Source organism: Rhinolophus ferrumequinum, chromosome 3 (genome assembly GCF_004115265.2).
Source record: "Rhinolophus ferrumequinum isolate MPI-CBG mRhiFer1 chromosome 3, mRhiFer1_v1.p, whole genome shotgun sequence".
Classification (NCBI taxonomy): domain Eukaryota; kingdom Metazoa; phylum Chordata; class Mammalia; order Chiroptera; family Rhinolophidae; genus Rhinolophus; species Rhinolophus ferrumequinum.
In genome coordinates, this window is record NC_046286.1 from 83,065,842 (window position 1) to 83,085,374 (window position 19,533).

The window sequence follows — 19,533 nt, forward strand, 5'->3', positions numbered from 1 at the left end:
GATGGTCTCACTCACATGTCTAGAATATAGTGCCAGTTGTCTTCTGAGCTGTGTATCTCCAGATGAGCCCGGTCTTCTTCACTCAGCTGTTGTAGATTTCTAAGAGAGCAAAAGCAGCAGGATTATCTTAAGGGCTAGACTTGGAAATCACACAACATCCCCTCTGAAGCGAAGCAAGTTACAAGGCCAGCCAGATTCAAAGAGTGAGCAAGAGACTCCACAAATTTGTAGCCATTTAAAACTCTAACACATTAACTTTGTTGGTATAGTTATTAGTTTATTTTGGGCATATTTATCCTTTATTCTCACAATATGTGGTCAAGTCTACTGACTGCATGTGAATTTAATTTTACCCTTTGTTCATAATATATTTTCTTAGCAAGTATCTTTCTGTCACTTTTTAGAAAGTAAGTACCTTTCAGTCTGCTTTTAAAAACTTGTCTCTTATGGTGATTTCAACAGCTGTAGGACTTTGCTAATGTTACGTTAGAGCTCTGTGTCTTAATATGTTATCTGTCTTAAAAGGAGGTTTATCTGAGTTCTTGTATTTATAATTCTTTTTTCTTTTTAGCTTCTCCCTTCTTAGAGATCTGAAAAAATGAGATCCAAAGGCATTCTTGTATTACATATCCTTTCTTCTCGACAGAAAGTAAGATCTTATCTTTAAAGGTTTAAGACTTGACAAATAAGTGTCTGGGGTCATTCTTTAAGAATAATTGCTAAGAAAATCTCTATGCCCTCTTGTTAACCAGACTGAAGTTATCTTTCACTTCAGAAAATTGTTCTTTGATTTTTTTCCCCCTCTGATCATGATTTGTACAGTCCTGGTATTTTCTCCTTTCTCTCTTATCCTTATTATTTCTAAATTGGATACTCTTTTTCTACTTTTTAGGTTTTTGATTCTTGACCTGTAATATAGCCATTTGTGTAATTGGGATTTTCTGTATTAATATATTTTTAGAATTCTTGACTTTTGCTCTGCAGTATCAACTGCTCTTTCAAATTGGCATATTTATCCTTTATTCTCACAATATTTAGTCTCTCACTGATACTTAGTCTAGCATTTATTAGCTGGGTACTGGTTTATATATTATTACGTATTCCTTTTGGGAGACTGTTGTCTTTTAAAGTAGAAATTATTAGTTCATTTCCAAGGTAGCACCTCTCTATGTTTAATAAAATTTACCTTTTTTCCCATGATAAAATTGGGAAATTACATATAAAAAAAGAAGAAAGATTCTCATCACTCCAGCGAGAACCTTTTTTGTACCATAGTCATGTTTCTTTTCAGTCCTTTTTTTAGAAACTTTTTAATTAAAAAGTGTAACACTCCTGTTGGAAAGTGCACGGATTTGAAGTGTACAGATCAGTAAGTTATCAAGAAGTGACTGTACTCGTGTACCCATCACTCAGGTTAAGATACAGACAGACCGCTGTCAGCATCCCAGGAGCCCTGTCATGCTCCCTCCAAGATCTTACCTGCTCCCTTCTTCCCAAAGGTCATCACTCTTCCATTTGTTTTATGTATGTGTGCTCATGTTTCATAGTTGTAGTTACACTACATGTAAGAATTTTTCTTCTGGGACTCCCAAAATGCTTGGTAAACATAATCTTTAATGGATCCTAGTCTATCCATGCTAAGAACACGTAGGCATCTTTACAATACACTTCAAATAGGGTAGAAGAAATTTTGTATATTTTCATATTGTTCGGTGGAAGGTGCTTAGATTTGATTCTGATTTAAACTAGTGTTTTAGATGTGTTTTTAAAAGTGTCATTAGCTTTGTTGATGTTTTAGTAAAAAAAATATTAGGTATCGTTTAAAATTCAGCTTATCTTTTGATTCAAATCTTTATTCCCACAATCTTAGATATCAGGTTTAGAGGTTGATGGTAGATAACATATTTTAAATTTCTCAGTATGAGGCTGGAAAATTAGATGTTAGAAGAGGGCTAGTATTATTGGTAGTTAGAATATCTGTGTTCTGTGCACTTCATATCTGAGGTGATATTTTCTGCATCTGTCACACAGACTAGCTTTAAACTTAAAAAGAACATGTGCCAGAAGCATCCAGTGTCCTCAGGCATTAGTCTCTGTTGTTTCCTCTTTGATGCTTTCATAATTGTATAATTTTTAGCTTAAAATTATATAACAGCTGCTTGTTTTGCCCCAGCCATAAAACATTCCCCAGACGCAGCTCTGTAGAATCTTGGTGTGTTCCTAAAATGGATGTGCTCAGTCTTTGTCTACTGCCCTCTGCCCTCAACGGACAGCCCTTGCAGTGACAGCTTCCAGAATTATCGACACCTGAGCCGTGGGTACCTCTGCCTCTGAGCTCCCATTCCAGAATCACTCACTCTTCTACTCCTTTTCCTTGCTCTGGATTACAGAGTATTACTTCTAAAACCAAGCAAAAATGTTGACTTGGCACACTACTAACTACTTTTTAAAAAATCTGTATTTGCACTTTTGATCCTACTCAACTTGCCATTAGTCTTTTTGATTTTCTAGTCCATTCTCCACAGTATCTTTTCTCAACCATCTATAATATCATTAACACTCTTGGCATTTGACCTTTCCTCCTACTTTACTGTAAAAATAGACAAGAACAAGTATCTTCTTCCATCTCTAGCCCCTCAAAATATTTATGTTCTATCTCTATTTTTCCCTCTTTCCAGGGGGTTCCTAATTTTCTCACTGGCTCCCTCATCCAGGTCTCTGTTTCCACTATTATCCACTGTTTTTTAGATCGTCAGTCAGTTCTTTTCTCTATTTTCAAAGCTCATTTAACTCCACTGTCTTATCTCCCTACTAGTAAATTCTGTTCCTGTTCTATTATTAGACATCTAGAACTTCCACTTGAAGTTCTGTTGTCTTTTATTATTAAACATCTGCATCTTCCCCTTGAAGGTTTCATTTAATTATATGCTAGTGATGCTTGACCCATTTATCCAATTGCCTTTCCTGTGTGATCCGAATAGATGTCTTGCTTTTCTTCCAGTATTCCTAACCTGGTCAGTTGATTGCATGATGGGCCAGACTAGAGACCTGGGAAGTCATTCCTAGTTTTCTTGTCTCTCTTCATCCCTAAATTCAACTGGACTTTAAGTTTATTCATTCCTCCTCACCCATATCTCTGAAATCTGGACCATGTCCTTCTAGCTCCACTACCTTATATAAGCATTTATTTAGTACCTCCGCCATGGATTACTGCAGTAATGTTCTAACTGATCTTTAAGCTCTTTCCATCCTTCCATTGATTTTTTTCAATACTGCTTCAGGGGAGAGCTTTCCATAATGCAAATCTGATTTTGTTAGTCCTTGACCTGAAATGCATCAGTGGTCCCATCAAAGACATCGGGAACAAGATGAGAATTATTACTATCACCACTGTTAATCAGTGTGGTTCTAAAAATTGTAGCCAGTAGTAATAGAAGAAAACAAAGTAGAACATAAATATTTTTTATGTAGGAAATTTTATCATTATTTGTACGTACTTCATATGATTGTCAAATGTTCTAATCTAAGAACATCAATTTTAAACCTATTAAAAATAAGAGTTCAATAAGATAATAAAAATAAATATTCAAAAATGAATACCATGTAGATACCAGTAATTGTTAGTTAGAAAATAAAATCAAAAGAATTACCTTTACATGGTAATAACTCAGAGTTCGTGTGTGTGTGTGATCCACAAAGGTACAAAATTTTTTTAAATGTGAAGAACTGTACATAAATTATATTACTTTACTAAGGGACCTTTAGAAAAAACTGGAGTAACTGTATAGACATACCATGTTCCTGCAACAGAATACATTTTTTTCTATTGCTTCCAATTATTTAGGTCTTTCTCATCTAATACAGATATTACTGTTGTCTCCTAACAGTCTTTCTCTTTTTGGAACTCATGAGCAGACACCCCTGTGATGCTCTTTACCGACTCTGACCATTAACCATATGAGTTACATACCAGTTTTAATTTACAGATCAATACAGTTAAATTGTCATCTTTATCATGTCATCTCAGAAACCTTTAAGAGGCAGCCATTACCTTCAGGTTAGAGTCTGAACTTTTAATCTTGCTTTTAAGATTCAATATAATATGTATTACTTTCTAGTTATATTTCTCACCATCCTATGTAATCCCTCTAATACATACCAATTATATTTTTATTATTCTGTCATCTTCATGTTTTGCCACTGTTTTTCTTGCTCCCTCTTCCCCTTCCTGTCTTTCAAAGTCCAGGACAAGTTCTTCTCTTCACTCCTTGCCTTTTTTGCTTCAGGAAATACTTGAGTGTCAATTATGTGCCAGAAGATACATAGGGGATTAATACAAACAACCTGATATATATATATATACTAAGTAAATATTAAATGAATGAATAGAATGAATGAATGAAGAGGATTTTAGTATATTAGTCGACTTTTTCTTTACTTTTACTTAAACTCCATAATGATCAACATAATAAACTATGTTCTTTGTAGCCACTTCCTACTGTAAGCTGGTTGAATAAGTAAAACATAGTCTTAGTTTAGCCCATAATTTAATACAATGCAACATAATGACTGGGCTGCGTTTTCAAACTTTAGTGTTGACTGTTAGTAATGTCTTTTATTCTCCCTACATCCTTCTGCCTATTTCTCTTGTTCATTTTTGCTAATTAGTCCATATGTCATACAGATAATTACAGTAGATTGAAAAAGTTTCCCAGGGGCAAAAGCAATTGTCTACTAAATTGAGAGAAAAGAATATAATGATAGATAGGAAATGGAAAATTTGTCAATACTGTAAATCTCTTAATGGGTCAGTAGGAATTTTCTATTATATTAACAGCTATATTAAGTCATTTGAAATAAATTACCTTATCAGTAGCATGTATAAACATTTTAATAAAATGGACAGAGTTGATAAAATTAATGAACATAAATTCATTTTCTAAGTTACTCAAGTATTTAAAGTCTTATGTTTTCATTATGTTTCCTTTTCTAAATTTTGCATTTACAGGACCATTATTATTGAGGATGTTCTATAACAAGTCTTATTTGATCTAATGATAAATTTTTATTATAAATGACTTATTCACTGGATTTGTTTCTTTAATATCCTCGGGTCTACTGTAAAATCTATGAAATATGAAATGCTGAAATATTTGTACATATGAAATGCTGAAATATTTGTTTAATACAGTTGCTCTCAAGCATTGCAAGCATTGCATATATGACAACGTCATAATTTATATGCCCTAGTTGTATTTAGAAATTAATGGGCTATATTGATAAATAATAAATTTCTATTCAGCTCTTCAAGAATGCTTTATTATATGCTTTAAAGAAACTGACATATTAGGGCAATAGCAAAAAAAATTGTATTTCTTATTGATGTGCTTATTCTTAAAACTTAGAAATATCTATTTTGCTGTTAAAAGTGAAAATGAAATAACTAAAAATAGAACTTATATGAAATCTTAACTGTAGTTATTTGTCACTACCCTAGAAGAGAGAAGCTTTTAAAAATAATAATGAAGAAGATTGATTCTACCTTGAAATTTTGAATTAAGAAATACAACACTTTGACAAATCATTTTTCCTATAATGTTGATAATTTTGATTCTGAGTTTTAATGGAAAGATTGCATTTTGATTTCAGATGAAAAGAAATTCAGAAGGCATAATGTTCTAGAGTAGGGGCTTGCAGGTTAAGAAAGAAATTTCCCACTGGAACATCGTCGGGAAGAAGCAGTAGAGCCTGAAGGCTTCTACCCTGTCGTGTTCACATGCACGCTCCCAGTGAGGGGAGCAGGTCAAAGAAGATAGGTCTTGGCAGCCAGCCTTCAAGAAACCCTAGACGGGAGTCAGTCTGGAGTCAGAGAAAAGCTTCTCTCAAAAGATTAAGAGTTTTATCAGAGGAATTATAATGCAATTAAGTTGCCTTAAAGCTAGAACTTTTAGTTCTTCATTTATTCTTATTTGTTCCACTGCCTGGAACACTTTCCTTCTCTCCATCTGATATCCGCACCCCACAAACAGTGACAAGGAAAGCTCTCTGGCGAAGAAGGCATACTCCTCCTTTCAGTCACAGTTTAGGGAATACTTCCTCTTAAAAGCACGCACTTTCCTCACACTTAGTCATAGGGAAGCCCTTCCCTACTTCTGCTGGACCCTACTGTAATTCATCTGTCATCGTCCATATCACTCGCCATTGTAGGCGTCTGTTTACTTACCCATCTCTCTGCAGGACTGCAGACCTGTGGGGACAGAGACCAGGACCATCTTATTTACTGTAGTATCCTCAGCATAGTTCTGACACAGAGGAGGGGGCTCAATAAATATTTGTTGAATAAATGGATAAATATAAGTATGTAGGTATATACAAATTATGTTTTAGGTACCTTTGCAGTGCAAAGAAATATTTGACCAACAGCTCCTGGAACATAAAAGAAAGCTCCCTGTGAAATCTCTCTGCATAATCTTCATGACACTCAGAATTCCCATATATCCCCCAAATCCCATGCAGCCTGTTGCCTTTGCCCAGACTTCTGATCTCTCACTGATTTGGGTCTCTTTACCATGTGGGAGGCTCTACTCAAAATCTTTCCAGAGGGAAAACCACTGCTGATACATGGATTCATTCATTCACTCAAAAAGCATTTACTAAAGGTTTACTATATACAAAACACAAGGAGTACGGATTTGATCAAGATACGTGATTGCTGACTCCAAAAAAGAAAATCCTTTTCAGGTTTAGTTATATGAAAGTGTTTCCATCCATATATGTGAATTTTGTTAGAAAACAGAACCTACATTACCCAGCATGCCTTCATTTTTTCCTTAGTGTTCATACAACATAGAGTCTAATTTATTGTGCAAGTGTAATGTGCTCAGTTCTGATGCCTGAACTCTTTTGCTCCATTTGTTCCTTTTAGTACAGATTTTTTAAAAAAATCTGTATTTACTTTATTTGGCCCTGTGGTTAATCTGTAAACCACTTCAACCCATTTAGAACTGAACAAGGTGCAAATCTCAAATAAAATAAGTAAAATAAAAATATTGTTATTAACCATAACTTAAAAGATTAATACAATTCCCTCATGCTCATGTGTTTAAGTAGAAATTCTGGATACTGGCTTATGTTGAATAGGATCAGGAAGCTATATAAACTTTTCGTTTAGAAACACTTCAGGAGGGCTAGTGTTTTTCTTTAAAGATAGTTCAGTCATCTTTCTTCTTTCTTAGTTCCCCTCCCAATTCACTATGTTCCTACCACATATCAACGTATCAGAAACTTAGATTTTAAATGAAAATGTGAAAATATGGCACAAGCTGTTTTTCATTATATTAGTGGCAAATTAATCTCTTCTTTCTCCCCAAGAAAGGAATTTTTCCTTAAGAATATTTGAATCCTGCTAAGTTTTGAATTTCTTTTTAGTCAACAACAAAAATTCCTACTTACAAAGTACTCCCAAAGAATGGCAGATTAGTGCACATGACAAAAGCCCAGGTAAGAAAATTGATACACATCAGAGGTTCTCAATTCTGGCCGCATCTTAGAACGTTCCCTAGGTGATTATAATGTCCAGATAGAGAATGCTCTGGATTAACTTTTTGGAGTCAGGGGTTGACAATCTGAAGGAAGTTACTGATTTTCTCTCTCCTTCTCCAACAATGTATATAGACACAAGATATTGCATTTATGGACTTTCTGAAGCCCACCGGTGGACCTGGGTTTAAAGACCGCAGGCTGTAGATCAGCTCTAGGTGGCAGCAGTGAAGCTGAGCCCAGAACCCCACTCTGAGAACCACTGCTCTGAGGATGGGGACCAGTCATCTGTGTCTGAGCAAGCCCTCAAGGTGATGCTAATGCCTAGCAAACCTTGAGAACTACTGCCCTATAGACACGCCTGCAGGAAACTACAGTTCAGTAGTATGTTTTTGGCTTATGGGAAGGTTGAGCTATTAATTAAAAAAAATAGCCATATGAATTTGTTTCTCTTATGGCATTGAGTGATTGTTGTAATGGAGGCATATTTTATATTTATCTTGTAGTCAACTGCTAGGAAACACTTTATCTCCCCTGATAAGTGCTAGATTGATCATGAGATTTGTATGTATCTTATATTACTGCTTTGCCCTTTTTGCCTTTGCTGCCAGGAGGTACAGAGCTCCATTTCATGCCCAATTTTGGCAATTAATCTTTGTCTCTTTTTCTAGTGTAAAAGCCCATTCTTCCCATTTCATGTTTGTACTTTCAATGAAATGGCTTTTCTGTTACTGTGTTATCTCCTGTGAGAAAGCAAGGGTTATTATGTGCCATAGAAATAATTGTTACCCTGTTGAGGTAAATAAGCTACAACCCTGTATGTGGCCATGTTAAAGGATAATTATCAAAACAGCAATCATGCCTCCCATAAAAATACAGCATGACCATGTATCAAAGATTTTATGTAACTCATGAAAGATTTTACAACTAGCTTAAGGGAACCAAAGAACAGACACCGTGTTTCCCCGAAAATAAGACCTAACTGGAAAATAAGCCCTAGCATGATTTTTTGGGATGACATCCCCTGAACATAAGCCCTAATGCGTCTTTTGGAGCAAAAATTAATGTAAGACCCAGTCTTATCTTTAGGGAAACACGGTATAGGTAGATAATGAATTTAGTAGTAGATACAAAAGTGGGTAGTATCCACAGGGCGGTAAAATGCAATGTTTGGAATCATCTTTTGGGGAGCCGGGCGGCAACATCAATTTCACCTCCACAGGACAACATTCATTTGCAACTTTAATGGATGAGAATCATTTGATTACTATCAGATTTATATAACTTTCAGAGTTGTAAAATAATCCAGTCAAAGAGAGTGAAAGGCATGGACCCCCGTAGAATCAGGTAACCCTGTGGGACCCTGGGGCAGTGCCAGCATTCCACTGAAAGAACACCTAGCAATCTTTTTTGCTGATTGCCATCTTACAGTTTTTCCTGACAGCAAGGTAATGGGCAAAGAAGTGAGTCCTTATAGAGGAGACTGAAACTGAGAAAGAAGATCTCTGGTAGATGAGAAAGGAGATATCCTATTATCGGCTTCTCATTCTCTATCCTGAGTCTGGCCTGGAAGGAGTCTTCATGGCTGGGAGTGCCTTCCTGGGGATGGGAGGGAAAGATGGCTTTTGTCAGGAAGCAGCAGGATGGGAGCTAAGAAAGATTCCTCTCTGTGACAAGCTAAAGAATGAATGGATCTCATCCTGTAAAGCAGGCTATTTATTTTTATGTAGTTGACTTTATTTATTTATTTATTTATTGGTTTGGTCTTTTTGTTAACCGCTATGTTTAGCAAAGTCTTTTTTTTTTTTTTTTTTTGATACACAGTTAGGAAACATGTAAAAAGAGCCCTGTGTTTACTGTCATAGAATGAAGGGGGAAGCAGTGCCCCCAGAGGCCACTGGGCTAGTGATGGTAATTCATGACAGCCTTCACGGGGGCCATACAGACATCTTACCAGGTCGTCTACAGCTGCCTTGGAGAAGCTGGAGCTCTTTGTTAGTTCAGTCAAGTGCTTTTTTTCTCTTACTTTATTATTATTGTAAGGTTTTTAAAACTTGTACCACTAGATGGAGTTTCATTAGTTAATGGAGAAATATTTGCATTCATTTGAATCACTCTATTCACAGTTCTGTATCACTACTGTTCTAGGTCTTTCTTGTGGTACTAATTAATTTAAGTATAGATTTATGGACATTCGCTGATTCAGTGGCCTTGACATTTGTTAGTTATTATAAGTTCTGAGTAAATAAGAAGCTGGTTTTAAGAGTGCTGAATAAGGATTTAGAAACATCATTTTATGGATACCTTATATTGGAAACCTAAGTCTTCTCTGATTCTCTTCTTCATAATTGTTCACACTTAATATACGAAAGGCTTAGCACTTAGAGAAAATACACATAGATAAGTCAAGGGTAAGTTAATATAATGATCTTTGTGTCCCATGGTATAAAGATCTATAACTGCAGGATCAGGCAAATAATGAATATTAGTTTGCCTTTGATGAGGCACTATTTTGAGGGGACAGATTCAACAGACTTAGTTCTAGTCCCAGCTCCACTGCTGTAGTGTGAACATGAGAAAATGTTAATCTCTGCAGCCTTAATCTATAAAATACGTTCTTTGAGCTAATATTTATTGGGTCACTGTTATGTTATATATAGCAAGACATGCTCCGTACCTTCAAAGAGCTGAGACACACGTGCCAGTAAGTAAGTACAGCTGAGTATTGTAGGTGCTATGAAAGAGTTCACAGAGGAAGCGATGCTTCAACTGCGTCTTCAGAGGAGACCTCTCATCTCCAGGCGGAGCAAGGACAGAGGCAGAAGCAAGGGGAGGGAGAAGAGAGGTTATTCAGGGGAGGTGCTCAGTAAAAGCAAAAGCGCACAGAGGTATGGACAAGATGAGGCATGGATTTGAGTGGGAGCCTGGTGCAGTGAGAAACAAAGAAGTAGGTAGCAACCAAACCTTGAACAGTCCTGGTTTTTTAATGCTTAAATTACCAGAGAAGAAGAGGGTTAGGGGAGGGCAAAGTGGGTAAAGGGGGTCAAATATATGGTAAAGGAAGGAAACTAGATTTAGGGTGGTACGCACACAATAGAGTATGCAGATGTCAAAATACAATGTGGTACACCTGAAATTTATATCATATTATTAGCCATGGTTACCTCAATAAATTTAACTTTTAAAAGTTTGACTGAAAGGTCTCTACTGTTTGTTCTACGTAGCCTGGAATCTGATCGGATACATTACTGGTGAATGATAAGGAGTTAGTATATTCTAATTAATCGGAGGGGTTCTTGTACTCAGTCAGTGACAGCCAGGTGATTAGACTTACGAAGACTGCAGGTGCCCTTGGGTAACTGTCAGCCTTTATAACCATTGAAAGGTAGAAAATAAAGTGCAGATGGCTTTGATGAAAATCACTGTCTTGCTACTTCATCCTTCATGTTACTATAATACCTACATTTTTTCTTTTTCTATTGTAGTAACTTTCAAATGTATAAAAGTAAACATGTTTTAATTATTCCTCTACTCACTTCCCATCCCTCATTCAATTATTATTATCGTCATTATTGTTCTTACTGTTTTTGGGTAAAATTTACACCCATTGAAATGTACAAATCTTAGATATATGTTTTTGACAGATGCACCTGTGTAATCTGTATCCTATCCCAACACAAACATTTGCATCTCCTTCAAAATTCCCTTTCATCTGTTTCCAGTGTCTCCCTACCTCCAGTTGGAAATATACACACATATATACATACATACATACATACATGCATATATACCATGTTTCCCCAAAAATAAGACCTAGCCGGACCAACAGCTCTAATGAGTCTTTTGGAGCAAAAATTAATGTAAGAGCCGGTATTATATTACATTATATTTATATTATATTATACCCAGTCTTATATTAAAATAAGACCCAGTCTTATATAAGACCCAGTCTTATAATATGTTAAAATAAGCCCGAGTCATATTAAATTTTGCTCCAAAAGACGCATTAGGGCTGATGATCCGGCTAGGTCTTATTTTCAGAGAAACACGGTAAATACATACATTGTCCTATTTTTTTTAACCTTAGATCAGTTTTGCCTGTTTTAGAACTTACAGAAATAGAACTTTTGTTTCTGGCTTCTTTGCTCAGTTTATATGTGAGATTCATCCATGTTGTTGAGCTTATCAGTCCCTTCATTGTGTTGCTCAGCAGCATTATATTGTGTGCATTTATTACAATTTGTTATCCATTCTTTTGTCAAAGGACATTTTGGTTGTGTTCTGTGCGGGTCTCAGCCTATGGATTGTAATGCGATGGTTTTAAATGTCCGGGGGCACTTACCTGGGCCCCAGGGAGCTTCCCACAGACGTCTCCCCTTTCTAAACCAGTGTTACGACCTGACCGACCCTTGTGGTTCTTAAGTATGATTACAGTATCATATTAAGTATGATTTTAAGTATTGCCTTTCAGCAATAACCATTAAGAAGCTTTGAAGAAAAAAAGAGTTTATTACTTATAGGACCCAGAGCGGACCAGGCCCATCAGGGGGCACACACACCTGGTTGTGTGGCTGGCCATGTGTTTAATGGGATAGCCTTCATTGAAGCAGATGCCTCTTTGAAGTTTGATTGATGCCTCATCAATCAAAGCTTGCTTGTCAGGCATTTGCATTACCAAAAGAAAAACCACTGTGTCAGGGTTTATACTACAGGTTGTTTCTAATTTTGTGCAATTGTGAATGAAGTTGCTGTGAACATTCTTGTATACACTGTATCATAAACATGTTTTCATTTCTGTTTTGTAAGTCTCTAGGACTGGAATTGCTGGGTCTAAAGATAGGTATATGTTTAACCTTAAGAGAAACAGCTAGTTTTCCAAAGTGGTTGTACCAGCCATGTATGAGCAGTACAGCTGCTCTCCATCCCAGCTAACATTTGATAGTGTCTATCTTTAATTTTAGGCACTCTCATGAGTATATAGTAGTATCTCATTGTGGTCTTTATTTGCATTCCCTGATGCGTGATGATGTTGAACATTTCTTTCATGTGCTTACTGTGTAAGGTCATTCATATATCTTTTTTTTTTTTGTCTGTTAATAGTCTCTTGCCCATTTCTAATTGAGTTGTGTTTTGATTATTGAGTTACAATAGTTCTTTATATATTCTGGGTACAAGTTCTTTCTCAGATATATGTTTTTCTCCCACTCTGTGGCTTGCCTATTTATTTTCTTACCAGTGTCTTTTGATGAGCAAAAGTTTTATTTTTGATTGAGTCTAAGTTATCAAATTTTTTATGGTTATAGCTTTCTATGTCTTGTCTAAGAAATCTTTATATGACTTCAGATTGAGAATATATTCTCCTATGTTTTCTCTAAAAGCTTTATATCTTTAGCTTTTATATTTAGCACTATGGTCCATCCACGTCAAATTAATTTTTGTTTATGGTATGAAGTGGGAGTTGAGGTTCATTTTTTTTTTTTTATACAGATATCCAATTCTAGCACCATTTGTTGAAAATCCTTTTTTCCCCTATTGAATTGTTTTGGTACATCCACTGAAAAGCAATTGTCCGAGTGTGGGATCTATTTCTGAATTCTGTTCTATTCCTTTTATTTTATATATCTTTATATCAATATTACACTGTCTGGATTTCTATAGTTTTATGATAATTCTTGAGTCAGATAGTGTCAGTACAACTTTCTTGTTCTTTTTGAACATTCTTTTGGCTGTTCTAGATCCTCTGCATTGCCATATAAACATTAAAAATCACCTTGTCCAGTTTTATTTAAAAGCCTGCTGGGATTATGAATTGCAAATTATTCTGGGGGAGGATTGACTTCTTAACAATATTGAACCCATGAACATGGTATATTTCCCCATTAATTAGGCCTTCTTTCATTTCAGCAATGTTTTAGTTTTTGGTGTGGATATTTTGCATGTCTTTTGTTAAATGTGTTACTAAGTATTTTGTTATTTGATGCTGTTGTAAATGGATTTAAAATTTTTTATTTAAAAAAATTTTCCTGCTACTATACATAGAAATACAGTTGATTTTATATATTAATTATACCCTGAGATATTGCTACACTCACCAGTTTTTCACACAGTTCCTGAGCACTGTGGACTTTCTTCCCTTCATGTTTGAATGTGGCTTTTTAGACTTGACTGTCCTTGTCTCATGTCTGCCCCTAAAGAGGGCCAGTGTGAATGCCATGGCGTTTGTGAAGTTGTCTGACACTGCCCCAGTTGGATTCAAATAGTCCCTCCAGGGAGAGTCTCTGTTGGAGAACTTGCCATTTTAAGTCTTGAATGAGCCATTCTTTGAGGTCAAGAGCTGCTGTTTTTTATCTTGGCTCCATCCCCACCATACTGAACACAGTGCGTTGGTTCACAGTTTAGGAATGCATCTTTCCAACATTTCTCTCAGGAAGTACAGGGAATTATGTAGCCCCAGGGTGGGGTGGGGTGGGACCGGGTAAGGTAAATCCTTTAGGCAACTTCAGTCAATTCGAAACAGTTCCTGAAGTAGGTCTTAAAAATGGGAAATAGAGCTTTTATCAAAAATGTGTCCCTCTGTTCTTCCCATGTAAAGGTATGTTTCCTAGTGGATGATCTGCTATGCTCTAAGTAGCTTAGGCTTTTGCTGCCAGTTTTGAATATCTGTATATGATGTTTCCTCTTGCTTCCTTTTTGTTTTCTAGGTGGCTGACTGTGCTTGGGATGAAACGATAAAGATATATGATCCTGTTTGTCTTACTATGCCTGCTTGAAACACACTAATCTGGTCAGAAACAAAGAATATTGTTGGAAGAACTACCTAACAGGAAATAAATTAACTATTGATAACTATTGATAATAGTCATTATGCTTTTATATGCTAGTCAGGTTTCAAATTTTAAAAATGTACCCTGGACTGGTTGTAAGGCAGCTGATACAGACTTTGGTTCATCATTTAAGCCTGCTACATACCCATATTTCTTAAAATCTTAAGGAATAATTGATGTTATGGTATGTCTTATAGTGTCTATTAAAATGTAACCTCTGTATTATAAAATGGATTAAAACATGGGAGATCATAGATTATATTGGTATATTTCATTTTTAATTTGTAATTTTTGATGTAAAATATAATCACTGCTGTTGATAAAAATCAAAATAAACTGCATCTCTTGATCATTTATCATTTTGTGACATCCCCAGCAAGATTGCTTTTTCTATTATAGTGTATATATGAATACAATGCTATATATAATGTAGCTATATCTATGGTTCAGGAACAGGGCTCTAAAATAGATTTAATTTTTTCAGCAGTTATTTATTGAGCATGTACTATGTGTTTGACACATACGTAGACTGAATGATTCTCTCAAGGATGGTGTCATGCATTAAGAGCATGAAATGCTATAAGTTAAGAGCTCACATTTTTTTAGTTATTCAATCTTTTTAGATATTGTGTCTATGACCCTATATTTCTCTCTTCCTACTTCTCTAGTATCATAGTTTAAAAAAACAGGTCACTGAGCAAAAATTCTTAGGTCCTACTAAGGATTCAAGCAACTGCCCTTGAAACTAGCCCTACATAATGCTATAAACCCTCTTCACTACCTCCCTAAGTCTCCTTGAAAAATCTCTAAGTGTCGATGACCTCTAAAAAAGTAGGTTACAAGGTAAAAATCAGTAAAACAAACACCTTTGCATAACATTTATACTTTTGTATAATATTAAAATAAAATTGACATAAATGACATTTATCATTAAATTTTAATAAGTTTTTGAAAATTTTTAAAGAGTAAAATATACTTGTAATCACAACAAAAATAAGATACATGTATGTTGTCTAATTTACGTATTTCTGTGTTTACATGTTCCAGAAAAGAATTAAGACAGCTTACAAAATACAAAAAACAAGATGTATAAAAGAACAAAAGGAGACCTAAAGTGGAGTCACAAGTGGGACTTGAAAACATATGACTCAGAGCCCTAGAAAGTTGCTGCTGGTAGTATAAATGAGAAGCCTGATTGAATACACAATTTAGTACCTAAGGCCTGAGGGCAAGGACTTTGTCCTTTCCCAGGTTTGGCCCCAGCGCCATGCCCAGCACATGGACAGTGCCCAGTAAATATTTGTTAATGAATGGTCTCAGGGAAAGTACAATTTTTTTCAGTGTTTTGACCAATCAGTAGTAATTGTTTTCGAGAGGCCCCATAAAGAGGACACTGCTTAACATGAATATATTGTCAGGAACCAGACGCTCAAACAAATCCTTAGAGCCATCCCAATGATGAGGTTCATAGAGCTGCTTCTTGTTGCTTTCCTCCCTAAGAACTAATGGCATCACACTAAGTGAAGTGCAATAAAAGCAGCTTCGCAGTGGGTGTTCTCCGTATCAGCAGAATTTATAATAGACCTTCAAAAATACCCAACCCAGATCATACTTAAAATTAAATGCAATTACTTACTTTCCTTTTAGAATGCAAGAGATTTTATTAAAATAATCGACATGGATCTTTTGAGACAATTATTTGTGATTTAAAAACTAAGTTCTCTCTTGTTTTATTTCTTCCCTCTATTGGGGGGATGTTATAGATGTTTAGAACACTCACTTCATAATACTTAACTCAGATTCTTGGCGTCTCTCAATATAAATGAGTGTGGGTAGGTGAACATCTATCCCGTGGGTTCCTGGGAGCTAGGATTGGAAAACCAAAAGGAAAGGAGCTGAATTCTCTCCTGAAAGAATGAGCAAGATTTTTGAATTCTTTGAATTCACTAGCCAAGCAGCCTCTCTGAATTTTAGGAGGACAAGCTGGCATTCCTTCCAGGCTGGGGAAATCAGCATTTTTCTCCTGGCTACTGAGTTCGTAGCTTTCACCGTGTCTGCCTTCCCCAGCTCCTCCTGCCCCTGCAGTGACAGCACCGCACTACAGAGTGAATGCCAGAAAGGGGAATGCAGGTCACTGAGCATCTTCTGTGATCTGGGCACACTGGGAGATGCTTTCTGTATGTTTATACCATCCGGGCAAGGAATCCCTCCCAGTTTTCCAGACAGGGAAACAAAGGCTCTCGGGAGTCATAATACCCAGGAAGTGTGGAGCTGGAATTTGAAATGTTATGACTGGAGCCAAAGGCTTGGTCCTGCCACATGGCCTTCTTTTCCTCACAGTAACAGAAATCAGCGCACTGAGAAATAGTAAAGATGGGGATCTCTGGTGACCAGACCCTGATCATTCCTGAGAGAACTGACAACATTGAGTTTCCAAGTCTAAAGAGCTAAGAAGCTGACCCTGGGTCTGGAGTCACCCTACCAAGGTATATCACCCCCTTTGGTACTTTTTTTTTAAACTGCGTATCTTAGCTATGATTTGGCTCTTCCAAAAATAAACTCATTAATTTACTTAGCAGACTCTTCTTGGATGAGATCATCCACTTAATTGTTCTTTACCTCCATATATTTACTGAATATTCTCCAATCTGTGTCTCCTGCCTCCCCCACCTGGGTCTCCCACAAACCTTTGCACTCATTTTCTTCTAACCAAACTCATCTAGCTCATTAAACCAGCTGCTCCCGAATATGCTTTTTCATTTGTTTCCAGTACTATCCACCCAGGAGCTCAAGTTAAAGACCTAAATGCCATCTTTGTTCCTTCCCTTTTTCCCTCCTCTCCATTCCAAGGCACATCAAATGAGTCACTAAGTCCTGTCCCTTTTACCCCCTAAATACTTCTTCATTATGTTTCTTCCCCTCCATCCAACCACCACTGCCCCAGTTCATTAGCTTTTCTCCGGAATATCACAGCAGCTTCCTAAGTGATGTGTCTGTTTCTCGTTCTGTGTCCTCAGAGCCATCCTCCTCGACACAGCTGCCGGAGACGGATCTAAAATGCAATCTGATTACATCAATTTCAGTGTCAAACCTTTCTCTGCTTATAGGATTGCCTACAGGAAAAATTCAAGCTCGCTAACCAGGCAGCCAAGGTCCTTTGGGGCGAGCCCCTGCCTCTCTCTGCACATTGCTTCCCTCCGCATTGTCACACACTGCGTGCTCCAGCAGCTCCAGCATGCTCACAGACTCCCCGTGTAAACCATGCAGGTCTTCATTCTCTCTTTGCTCAAGTTAGTCCGTGTGCCTGGATTGCCCTGTTCTTGGCTTGGCAAATTTTTGCCCATCATTTGAAAGTCATGTGAAATGACTAAAAGAAAAAGATTGGCAACATACAAAAATTAAAGTAGTAAAACATACCATCAGCAAAACTAAAAGACATTTTGGAAGGACATATTTGCAATATATGTAACAAATGGTTTAATATCCAGAATTTAGAAAGAGAGCTTCAAAATCACTAGAATCACAGTCATGCCAAAGAATAAGGTATTAGGTTGGTGCAAAAGTAATTGCGGTTTTGGCTATTATTTTTAACCTTTTAAACCGCGATTACTTTTGTACCAACAATAGAATTTTGTATCCTGACTTGGAAAAATACATCGCTATTAATGTATGTTTGTTATCTATTTCAGTATAACAAATCACCCCCAAATTTATCAGCTTAAAGCAACAAACATGTATTTATCTTACAGTTTCTACAGGTCAGGAATCCAGGAGTGGCTTAGCTGGGTTGTTCTGGCTCAGGTTTTCTCATGACATTGCAGATAAGCTGTCACCTGGTTCTACAGACATCTGAAGCTCAACTGGGGCTGAAGTATCAGCTTCCAAAGTCACTCCCAAGGTTGTTCACAGGCTTCAAATACTCATCATTTGGGATCCTTCGTAGGTTGTCTGAATGTCCCCAAAACATGGCTTTTCCCAGACTGAGTGATACAAGAAAAAGAGAAGATCCAAGATGGAAGCCTCAGTCTTTCACAGCCTCATCTCAAAAGTAACACCATCATTTCTGTGTTTTATTGGTCACACAGACAAACCCTGGTATAAGTGGGAGGGGTTAGCAAAAGGTGTGATTAACAGGAGGAATTAGCAAATCTTGGGGGACTGTCTTAGAGTCTGGTTACCACAATATGCTTTTAAAAATAGCTAATTATAGACAAATGTGTATGATACCTTAATTTTATTATGTTTTTTAAAGGGATTATGTATGTATAAATATATAGAGAAGAAAAACTGAAAGGTTCACACCAAACGCCTTACAGTAGCCAGCTCTGTGTAGTGGAGTTGGTGGGGGAAGATATTAGAGAAAGCATGTTCACTTCTTTGCTTTCCTTTTATGTACTGTAATGAGCCTGTGTTACATTTACAATTGAAAATAGTGAAATAAGACCATATTTCCCTCTGCAGGAAGCCTTCTCTGATACCCCTGACAAGGCGATTTTATTGCCCTCATTGGTGCTCCCCTGTTTCTGCCACAAGACCCTACTGGTATGCGAGGGTTACTGTGTTGCTTCACCTCCACCGGAATCCTAAGGACTAAGATGAGTGCTCATCTTTGAATCCTCTGTGGTTAACAGACTGCCTGGCACAAAATACTTGCTCTGTATGTTTGCTGAATGAATTTCATCAATGTTTCCTGAGTAGCTCCAAAGATAATTGAGCTGGAGTCTAGACCCTTGATACCTTGATACCAGTAGGTCAAATAGCTTTTGGACCTTCAGATGTACATTTTTGTTCAATTAACATTGCTAAACACTATTTTTATTTTTCCCATTTTTCTTTGGGAGCTTTTCTAGTAACTAGTGTGGGAAATAGTATTAATTTTTTTAAAAAAAAAATGAAAGCCCTAATGGAAAAGAATTACATGCAATAATGTAGATAAAATGTAGTCTCTTTCATGCCAATGTATGTTTCAAATATTAAGCTAAGTATTCTTGCCTAAATGAGAAGGGTAAGATAGCTGAATCAGCCCCAAATCTTTTACCTAATGTTCATATCACAAATGGAAGCAATTATAATTGCTGGCAGAAATGAATCATTCCAAAACTAGGTCTGTGCAGAGAATTCTTTAATATATTCACTTAAGATGGCTTAAAGCAACCATCCTTTAACTGGA

At 36.5% G+C, this 19,533-nt stretch overlaps 1 protein-coding gene across 1 annotated transcript in view; it reads left to right on the top strand.

Moving 5' to 3' along the window:
* The window catches only part of PEX7 (peroxisomal biogenesis factor 7), an 81,689-nt gene extending 66,972 nt beyond the window's left edge, over positions 1-14,717 (top strand). The window contains exon 10 of the mRNA XM_033094085.1: positions 14,241-14,717. Coding sequence (XP_032949976.1) covers positions 14,241-14,309 — 69 coding nt within the window. The 3' untranslated portion in view covers positions 14,310-14,717. The remainder of the gene's footprint in view (positions 1-14,240) is intronic.
* The last annotated feature ends 4,816 nt before the right edge of the window (positions 14,718-19,533 follow it).